The sequence below is a fragment of the Antrostomus carolinensis genome, unplaced genomic scaffold, assembly GCF_000700745.2.
Source record: "Antrostomus carolinensis isolate BGI_N321 unplaced genomic scaffold, ASM70074v2 scaffold9502, whole genome shotgun sequence".
Taxonomy (NCBI): domain Eukaryota; kingdom Metazoa; phylum Chordata; class Aves; order Caprimulgiformes; family Caprimulgidae; genus Antrostomus; species Antrostomus carolinensis.
Genome location: NW_010300149.1, coordinates 1 through 10956, shown reverse-complemented (window position 1 = coordinate 10956; position 10956 = coordinate 1). Strand labels below are relative to the sequence as shown.

Below are 10956 nucleotides of genomic sequence, written 5' to 3'. Positions count from 1 at the left end.
GGGGGTGCTGGTTGACAGCCGGTTGAACGTGAGCCAGCAGTGTGCCCAGGTGGTCAAGAAGGACAACAGCATCCTGGCCTGTATCAGAAACAGCGTGGCCAGCAGCACCAGGGAAGTGATTGTGCCTCTGTACTCAGCACTGGTGAAACCACACCTTGAATACTGTGTTCAGTTTTGGGCCCCTCACTACAAGAGTGGAGGTGCTGGAGCACGTCCAAAGAAGGGCAACAAAGCTGGTGAAGGGTCTCGAGCACAAGTCCTATGAGGAGCAGCTGAGGGAACTGGAGTTGTTTAGCCTGGAGAAGAGGAAGGTGAGGGGAGACCTTATTGTTCTCTACAACTACCTGAAAGGAGCTCGTAGAGAGGTGGGTGTCAGTCTCTTCCCCCAAGTTTTGAGCAATAGGACAAGAGAGAAGGGCCTCAAATTGCACCAGGGGAGGTTTAGATTGGATATTAGGAAACCAAAGGGTTGTCAAGCATTGGAACAGGCTGCCCAGGGAAGTGGTGGAGTCACCATCCCTGTAAATATTTGAAAGATGTGTAGATATGGTGCTTAGAGACACCGTTTAGAGATGGACTTAGTAGTGTTAGGTTTACAGTTCAACGATCTTAAAGGTCTTTTGCAACCAAAACAATGCCATGATTCTATGACTGAACAGTTTTCTAATGCAGATCTGCTTAGTTAAGATTGAACCAGAAAATTTCATTGTTCATCTTCACGGACATTTGAGAACTAGGACAAATCTGGCTGATCCGTACCTAGTTTGTGATGCCAAAAGATTCAAATGAAGGCTCCAATCCTGCAACTGGATCTGTGTAAATAGTTGATAGGACATACAAGCAGCTTCACATAAATAATTAATGATCATAAATAAATAATGATCATTGCTTTGAGGTGTTTCTATTTATTTTGAAACAAACCTGTCAATATTTGTATTTCTAAGTGTCTTCTATTATACTGACAGTTCATTTATGCAGATTAGTTCAGTTCTAATAATAAAATACAAAACTATCAGCCATTTTAATGACAGGATCGATACAGTTACACAACCTTTGAAAAGCATGCTACTATTTTTTGTCAGGTGACTACATTAACAAATTCAACAATAACATGAAGTTAATTTGTACCTAAAAGTGAGTAAAATTTTAATGTTTTCCACAGTTTTAAACAGAGTCTATTAATGTTTAAATGGAACATTATTTCCTGTTCTATATCACTATGCCACCCTACTCTATTCTTTTAACTCACAAATTTTCAGCAGCCCAAACATCTTTATGCTGGTGTAATTGTAGCAGCACAGCTATAGTTCATGTTCTGTCAGCATTTCCTTTAAAAGCTACATTCTTCAAGTTTGTTCCTTGGCCATAAAAATTCACGCCAGGTTGAAACTTTGTGTAGGAGTTCCTATACTAGCAAATAAATTTTCATAAGTATAGTTCAATATATTCCTTTACTTCATTTAAATTTTATTTGATTACTTGTACAGGAAAGTAGGAGTTAAAACCCAGCATTTTTAACATCAATGTTTTCTGACCTGAAGGCACAGACCACCTTTGAAAAATAAAATGGGTTCAATATATATTTTTTGTTTAGATCTTGTATTATTTACCAGCTATAAGATGCACAGAGGAATAGTTTGATTTATTAACTGAATGTAGACACAGAAATAGACACAGAATACAAATACTACTCATTTCAACACTAAACCTAGCAGCTTGTTTCCAAGGTTTAACATTTCAGCTGCTTTAAGTCTTAAATACAAAAGATTGTCATATACAACACAGAGTATTGTTTGTGAAGATGTAGGAATCTGCGCATTCAAAAACATTGTCCCAATCCAGAAAGAGCACTGGTGTATTTCACTTTACAATGGGAAATATACACAAGGTTTCAGGATCATGTAAATTTTATAGTCAAGTTACAAATCTGAAAAAAGTTTCTTAAATGGAAACACTGACACAACCTTCACTATAGTATTGCAAACAGCAACGCTATTTTATAAATCTTGAACAATGTTTTTTAAAGTAGGTGTGGAACTGATTATTACAACAAGGGATCAACTGTAAATATAATACCCAGAATTTCAAATTTCAAGCAGAAGTCCACTTGGTTGATTTGCTCAGGCGTTTATTTATTTATTTATTTAAATGAGTAGTCAAATTTTAAGGATCTACTTTTCACATGGTACTCTGCATTACCTTTCTTTCACCTAGCTTGGAGAATATTATAATTGCCTGTTGGGAAGTTTGTTACAGCAGCTTCCTAACAATAAGAAAGTTCTAGTAGTAAAGCTTTTTTTTTTTTTTTTTTTTTTTTAAACAGTGATACACTTATAGCTTTATAAGTTTACAATCAAGTGCAGTGGATGTTTTTCCACAGGCATAAGGAAGAAATTTTGAACTAAGAATCTCTCCTCTGAAAATTCCAGCAGACAAAGTAAAAGTTCTTATGACTGGTAAGGGAAATGGTAGCAGTCCATTCCAATGAAAATTCTAGGATCAAAGGACCACTGACTGTCAGCTTTATGCTACATCTCCCATATCTCTTGGGATTTGTAGTGAGAATTTGCCCTTCACTAATGGTCCTGTCAATTTCAAGCCCTGACTGTACATGTATTTTCTAACTGGAATCAGTGGCTACAAAGCGGCCAGCGTATCGTTAGTCACAATACAACAGTAAGGTTGTGAACATACCTGAGCAATGTTCAAGGTCTAGAGCATTGGAGGATGGGCAGGACAAGACAGGACAGAACAAAAATAAAGGAAGAAAAAAAGAAAAGACAAAACAGTGACTATGAGGCCAGCCTCAAGGATCCCCGAGTCAGACTAAGCCCTCCCATTCTACAGCATAAAAAGAAAAAATGTAACAAAACAAAACCCAGCTTTTCACTATTCTAGTACTATAACATGCCAATGTAACAGACTACAACAATGCTTTAAAAACTAATTACATGAACAATAACCATTTTTATTGTTTGAGCTAGCAGTCTCCTACTGTCTGTCAAAGGTGTACTTGAGGCTGGCCTTATAGGAAAAAAAAGCAATGCAAAAAAAAAAATCATATTTTAAATCTCTACTTTTCAATTTAACATTCGTAAAGCAATATACAAATGATAGGAACAACAGTGTCCAATTAACCTAATATGATCTCATAAAAAAAAAATTAAAAAAACAAAAACAAAAACAAAAAATTCACTCTCTGGACCTAAACTGTTTTGCTTAGTTAGCTATAGCAAAGAAAAGAGAAAAAGAATAGTGCAGATTCTATGCAGAATTAAATCACATGTTACAGCATAGTACAGTACCTGCTTATTCAGACCTAGCATATTGCAGACCATATCCCTTGAATACGGTTGTTCCAGCACATATCTCAACAAAGCAGTCTGTGGCTCAAACAGATCCTTAAAAAAAAAAAAGCAATCACATACAAACATATATTGCCTCAAGATTATGTTTAATACTGAGTTTACATTTAAGTGAATTAAATAATGTAAGAATGAATGTTTAATTTATGTATATATGTATTATCTGGCAAATCTTTTTGCTTTCTGATACCCAAAAGAAAGGAGGAAATAATCACAGCTGTTAATAAGTGACAGATTTTATGGGGACCAAGTAGAACATTCTTCATCCAATATAAGGATGGCACACTTTTTGAAATAGCCTTGAAATACTGGAAGACTGTCAAGAACTCAAAGGAAGTCAGGTCAGACAAATGAGGAAGCACATGTCCAAGATCCATAACAATCATAAGTATCATGAAGAAAGCAGATATGGAACAACTGCTCCCTGCAATAGCTAAATCACTTTAAAGAAAAACTTTATCTGAAGCTAGGTTCAAAACAAAGAGAAGGTGCTGATCCCTCATGCAACATGAAGTTGAAATGTGGAACTCCTGTCAAAGGGATGTTGAGGACGCTGGAAGTTTACACAGGCTCAAGAGGAGACTCGACAAATATTTGGAAAAGGAAGGTTTTCTAAATATAAATAAATCAAACCTGTCTCAGGAAACACCCAAAATAATAATGGCTGTAGACTGTGAACACTATAGATGTCATTAGATATACTATCCTTATATTCTTCCCTAGGATACAGGGAATGGGATGCTGGACAACCCGTTAGCTTTGTTCTGATCCTTTACAGTTTTTAAATTCTTTCAGTACATCACTATTTCATGCTCAGAGTTTTAAGTTTAAATAAGCTAATTTATATTTGTTGAATTGTAAAAATATCTTTCCTATGGAATAACAAAGAGCACAGAAAAGAAGAAATTACCTTCCTATTCTCTTTCATCTTCCCACTGCTAAACTATTTTTCCAATCAATTCTCTTCTCTCACTTGCTCTCACATGCACACACCAATAAATCACATAAAACATCTCTTGCTCTTCAGCATCCTGGGCATCAGTTATAACACGCACTACTTTAAAGGTCCTCCACATATAGCTTTAATTTAAATACATAACACAGTGAAAACACCTATGTCTTCAATGTTAGCCTAGCTGGAACAATAGGATATTTACAGCTGAAATTACTTTTTCCCCCCTAATGATATAAAAGCTTCATATTTATTGAATACAACATGTTTAATAAGCTTAATAAGGCATACCTTATCATACGGTAAGAGACCTTTCAAAGGAAAACGAAGGGTTGTAGGATCCAGCTTCCATGAGTTACACATGGCACCTGAGTTATTTACCACAGGAAGCAGACTACAGCGACCTACATGCAATGAAACATTACAAATTCTAAAACAGTAAAACTAGCCTATTTTTTAATCATTCTGATGCAAAAACTGGCCTCAGCCACTTTTGCTTTCCTTAAATTTCCGCTGTTTAAAGCTTTTTACCATAGGATTGCCTCGGCAGATTTTATTTTCTAACTAATTTTCAAGTAATAAAATATTTAAGGAGTAAAATCCCCATTGAGACTGGGCACCCCAAAAATAGAAATATTTGCAAATATTAATCTAAAAGTGCCTTATTAGGTTACCAGTAGACTGTTCCACTGCCATTACTTGACCTAGGCATTTAATTTTGGTACACTGACCCTTTCCACAAAGAAAGCAGTACTACTAATCTAAGTATATAATCTAGTCTTTTGATTTTCCTTCATTCACCCTGTAAGAAAAACTGGGCAGGATTCCATTTGTTAAACTAGTCAAATGCAAGTGCCTGTGCTCCAATTACAGTCACTGGAGATCTAGCCAATTCAATCAGTGTAGGCCAATGTGATCAGCTGATCATATATGAAGAGATTTTTATAGGGTAAATTTAGACTCGTTTGTCAGTGTCGTTTAGACACCTGGGATTTATTTCAGTTGCTTAAACACAGGCATCTGAACTGAGCTCCTAGTGCACCTGTATATCAGCATCTAAATGCTCAACCTTGACCTAAATTTCACTCTCAGTTCAAATTCAATGACTTCTATTATCCAGACCGGCCATAATACTACCAGATAAAACAAGAAGTAAATAAAACTCTCTTTTTCCCCTTCAACTGTATCTATACAGGTCATTTACACACAGGACTTGTGAAAATTTGTGTGTGATCCCTGCAAGTCATACGCGTAAAGGCTATGCCACACTTTCAATAGAAGAATAACTACATGCTTCTGAAACACAAAATGCTTTGCAGCATTACAGATCAATTTACATTCGTAATCTCTGCACTGAAGAAGCTCAGTTGCAATAAACCATGCTCAGATCTAAGATATAATGCAGCTGTTATTAAGCTACTTAATTCTCAAAGCAAACAGAAGAGAGCTTTATCTTTTTGAAGGGAAATGCAACAGGCATCACAACTAAAACATCCAAATTTTAATCTTCAGATTTCTAGCAATAAATAAAGGTGGGTTTTTCCTTCATGGAAGAGGACAGCCAGTACTCATCTAAGCTAGGAAATGTTCACACAGAAGCCTGCAACAATAGGGACAAGGCTGAGCAGCAACAAAAGCTCCAATGGAAAATGATGTCAGAAAACACTGTGACTAGCATGCCAATTGATCTGCATTAACTAAAAATCCTTGAGCATAGAAAATCTATGGTTTTCTTCATGTCTACTGTAGTTAGAAAGTATATGGTCACGTAACAAGCAGTACACTTCCGCTACCAGCTTATAGTAAGAAATTATTTGATCTCATCAATATGAATTTTACCCTTCAAAGCAAAAACTGAAGAGAAGCAAGACTGAGAACAAACTGACAAGAATACAGATACTACATGAAACATAAACTCTGAATCATTTTGCTTAGATGAATATGTGCCCCAAAAAGTTATAACAAACAAAATAGTTTTTAAAAAAATAATTTATTTTGAAGTCATTCATGAAGTCATTCTCTTACCACAAATGGAATTTATTCTTGCTGTAGGTCTGAAGGTATCCACAAAATCCGATACTAAATTACCTAGTAACTGGGTGAGAACAGGAGAAAAAGTAAGTTAAGGGTTTAAGTTGCAGGTATTGATAAGGAATATTTAAGACTTTAAAACAGTTTAGACATGTTAATAAAATATAAAGGAATTACTAAAACAAGCAGCTTCCTACACATTTCGACAAGTCGGAAAAATCACCCAGAACCTAGAACTAGAAAAGGAAAAATGTGACCTTATAAAGATGGGGCAGGAAACACTCCTCTCAGTTTGCACTCAAATGAGAGTTTATGTAATAACTGTTTCTCCTATGCATACTATATTATTTCAGTGCACACTACTTAGTAATTGAGCATTTAGAATTTCTGTTCATAAAAAATCTCTGTTTGCCTCTGAATAACAATTCCACAAAGACAAAGGACCTAGATTAGCACGTTCTGCTGGGTTAAATCTTAGCTCAAAATAAATCAGTAACAATCTTCCCATTAATTCAAGGGAGTCGGAATTTTATCCTTTTCCCAGCACCTAGTTATTTTAACAGAATACAAAATTAAAAACTGGATCTACATAACATTCTTTTTGGAAACAGTGACCATTTTCTTTGCACCAGAGCCCCAAGTATTTTTGCATAACTGAATTTAAACAGAAAGAAAACACTGGTCAGGTATTTAAAGTGATTTTTCTTATCCTGAAGCCATAGAGAAAGCACAAACTGGTAGGTGAGCATGACCTGCATTTCCAAAAGTATTCAACAAAACCAACTCAGTGCTTCAGGAGTTCTGAACATCAGGCCATAGGTCAGAACTACATGACCAATTTAATGCAAGAACACAGGGAACTGCAGTTGCAATCACATCAAGCCTGTATCTTAATTTACATCCCTAAACACAGAGCTTACAGTTGAGTAGAAGATTTTAAATCTTCATTTAAAATTTACTTTAAAAAAATAAAAGTAAGTTGTTTTGTGTGGAACACAAATATGATTACATGATCTGATGTTAAATCATTACCCAATGGGGAAGTTTTCCTTCAGGATACAATTTTCTGATTTCTGTAACTGCAAAGTATGCAGGCAACAAACATGCATTTCTTTCCAAAATGTAGGCTACCACCTGTAAATAAGAAAAATACATCAGTGTAAAAGACTTTGGATAAGGTAAACAAAGGTGCAGTCTGTCAACTAGTCTGAGGCAGCCCACGAAAACAGAAATACACTTTTTCTTAAGTTGTATTCTGATGGTACTACTTTAGTTTAAAACCTATTTTTAATTGTGCAAGTGTAAGTTATACTGTTTAAGCCTAAGTACACTATGCTTCCATGTCTGCCTACAATGTCCTGAAAACAATTGCTACTTTTATTCACTAAAAAAAAAATAAATTAATTAATCTCAATAGTCTATCTCATACATCTTATCTTAGGCAAGTCAAACATTGGGCCTGACACTCCTGTTAGGGATTTTAGTGCTTATCTACCATATCCCCCAAAAGCTCTTTCTTTACTGTATAAAACGCAATTACAGAAAAGAATTAGAGCACAAAGAGTAAGTCTTAGCTGTTGGACTGTACCGACTCTCAAAGAGAGCCATCCCAGCTATTGGAAACTCATTAATGACAAAAGAATGAGGCTTACCTCCCTCTAAAGTGATAACATAGAAAATTCAGATAGTTACCTCTCTCGCTGCTAAAAGCTGCTGTACAACAGCTGAGCTCACAGTGTTTGGAATTGTTAAGATTTTCTCTAGGATAACTTTCAACAGATCACGTACACCCTAAAAGAAAGCACACAAAACTAACATTCCCAGATATTCTTTATTTCTGGCAGAAAGGTTACACAACCAATATGGTCTGACAACACTCTGACAGACAAATTAGCTGTTTGTTGCTAAGTGTCAGAAGACAGACTGGTACTGAGAATGCAAACCCTAATGCCATTAAACTCCTTACAGAACTTCTCAATCTTAGGATACCCCAGATGAGAAAGTAACTGTTGAAGTGCTGATGCGCATCCAGAGGCATCCAACCTACAGCAGCTTGTGCAGACTGACCAAAGTACAATGTTGTATTTTATGGTTTTTGCACTAACATGCTCACCAATGCTGGTGAGGTGATTCTGTGCAGGAGATGCACGGTTTCCTGCTCCTTCTGTTAAGCTGCACCCTGCCAAAGACTCTGCTTTCAGGATCTTTTTCCTATGTAGCAACAGGGCTAAGAGCAGATGTGAGAACTTCAGCCTTTTCCATGTGCACCACTTCTGCAACTGCGTTAGGGTTTTTTAGCTTGTAACTGAAAGAGGGATGTAAGATGACTATGTAACAGAGAAAAGGGAAGTTACATGGTCCATATAGAATTACCTATTAAGGTAAAGCTCAACCATGAAAAAGCATTAAAAGTGCTCTCACTGAATTATTTTTTTTTTTCATAATCAAAGTAGACTTCGAAACACTGGATGTCTCTGTCGTAAAATCCTAAAAACAAAGCCAGAAAAAAACGTGTCTTATCAGGAGGAACGGAACAAGGGGAAGATACCTTGTAGTCTACACCTCCAATAATCTTCCGGACCAATTTAAATGTTAACGCCCACAACTGTGTCCTTTCCCATTCAAGCATATCAGAGTTTATCAGAGATTCACACACCATCCTAGCAGAAGGAGACAATGCAAGAATGAATGACAGAAAACAAGCACGTGCTGTCTGTTAGTAATTTTACAATGTCATCGCAAAATACCTTCCAATATTACAACTTCCATGTACCCTATTTATCGATTCACTCTGACATAGCTTACCTGGGTGGCAAAAGGCCAGTTTCTACTGCCATTGCTAAACAGTCATAAAGAAAAGAAATTCTCTTAGGACTATGCTGGCTATGAATGAATCTTACAATCCACTGGACACATTGTTCATGCGATTCCTGAAAAAGCAATAGAAGGGAGAAAGAATGTATTTACAGGTAGTGAAACAAACAGTAAAATTCATCCTACCATGAAGAAATGAAACTAATAGAAAAATAAGATTATAAATGGTAGAGGTTGTCCAACAAACAGTTTTCCCTAAAAGCCTTTTGCTCTTATTTTGAAGAAGTCCAGTTGTCCAGTATTGGAAATACCTCCTAGCCGAAACACTGATTTCTATGGGCAACTTTGGTTTTCACACCTAAGTTCACACAGAATAGAACAAAATAAAACTGTTCTATATTATTCTTTCCTTTTCACAGTTATAATCAAATTCACTGGAAAAAGAGATGACTAGGTCTCAAATTACAGAAGAGTGCCTAGAGGTATCTAAGTTTTGGAAGGTAATTTTTGAACACAAATATCTATTTTCTTTTTTCTTTTTTTCCCCCCCTACTTTTTCACTTCTACCAGAAATGCTGTAACAAACTACCTTTTTTGTTTATTTCTTTACTGTTATACTTCCATTTACTTATCTTTATTTGCATTGCACATCAACTTCTGCTGAACAAGTATATAATCTTCTAAATATCAAAACTAATCTTTCTTCTTGCAAAATCTCGCTATATTCTTTACTGTGCCATATCTGAAACCAGATTCTGAATGACTGGACATAGGCCTTACAGCTTAAGTGTCTGCCTACTACACGAGATTTCACTACACTAAAAAAGTACATAATGCACACATAAGGAACAAATTAAATGTTAACCTGGGAAAGACTGCTCCAGAACTGTCTAAAAGCACCCAGGCAGCTGATAAGTTTGGTTCTCTCATCTTCAGGAGTGTCCATAAACATACTAAAGCGAGTAAGAACATCAGTTATTAGCAGCACTCAATAAAAGAACACAAGTAGAAAAACACATGTATACAGAAAGTCTTGCTCAAATAAACTAATATTAGACTCACCCAGGAAAAGCTTCTTCAATTACTTCTGTTTTCTGTAAGAGAAAAAATCTGAGTGAGCTACTGTGAAAAGGTTTTGTACAAGTATCACACCACCAGGATGAAGCACAAAACAGTAAGTGATACCGTCATGGGACTGTATCAGAGATAGTCTGATACAGGAGACTCTTTCAAAATTGAGATTGTTTTGCTTTCATATAAACAACATACCTTGTGGACCCAGATTAAGGTTCTTTGGTTTTTATTCTTTTTTTCCTAAATACCTGGGAATTAATTTACTTACCAAAGTTGGAGAAATTGTTTGATTCTGTTATTCCAGCTCTTTTTTCATACTTTGAAAAAATTTGTATTTTTGAATCCCATTAAGTTTTTGTCCCACTTATGTTCCATGACACCTAGTTACACAAATCAATTACACAGAGTTAACCCAACTCCATTCTCCTCAACAGCTTCTTTCTATATCATTATTCTAATACACCAGTAAAGAGGTTCTGGAAAATACTATCCTACTACTTTTTTTTTTACCTTCTATAAGAATTTGGGATTATATTCAGATGCGACCTAAAACAGACCACTATCTGTTCTCATTGTCATATTGTAGAAATAAAAGCATGCAATAAAATAATCTTTCTGAGGATCCTTTTCAATCACACAGCCTAGAACTGCCTGTCACTGCTACTCATAGCTTTCTCAAGAAGCAAATGAGAAACTGTCCTGGTTTTGCTAGGGTAGAGT

General features: G+C 35.8%; 1 protein-coding gene across 1 annotated transcript in view; it reads right to left on the bottom strand.

Moving 5' to 3' along the window:
• Positions 1–10256, bottom strand: part of LOC104521125 (mediator of RNA polymerase II transcription subunit 23) — a gene marked incomplete at both ends in the record, with an annotated part of 20432 nt that extends 10176 nt beyond the window's left edge. Inside the window, 10 exons of the mRNA XM_029083763.1 lie at positions 2695–2712; positions 3306–3401; positions 4609–4721; positions 6343–6412; positions 7381–7482; positions 8041–8139; positions 8897–9008; positions 9154–9278; positions 10028–10115; positions 10225–10256. Of these exons, the coding sequence (XP_028939596.1) occupies positions 2695–2712; positions 3306–3401; positions 4609–4721; positions 6343–6412; positions 7381–7482; positions 8041–8139; positions 8897–9008; positions 9154–9278; positions 10028–10115; positions 10225–10256 (855 nt within the window). The remainder of the gene's footprint in view (positions 1–2694; positions 2713–3305; positions 3402–4608; positions 4722–6342; positions 6413–7380; positions 7483–8040; positions 8140–8896; positions 9009–9153; positions 9279–10027; positions 10116–10224) is intronic.
• Between the last annotated feature and the right edge of the window lie 700 nt (positions 10257–10956).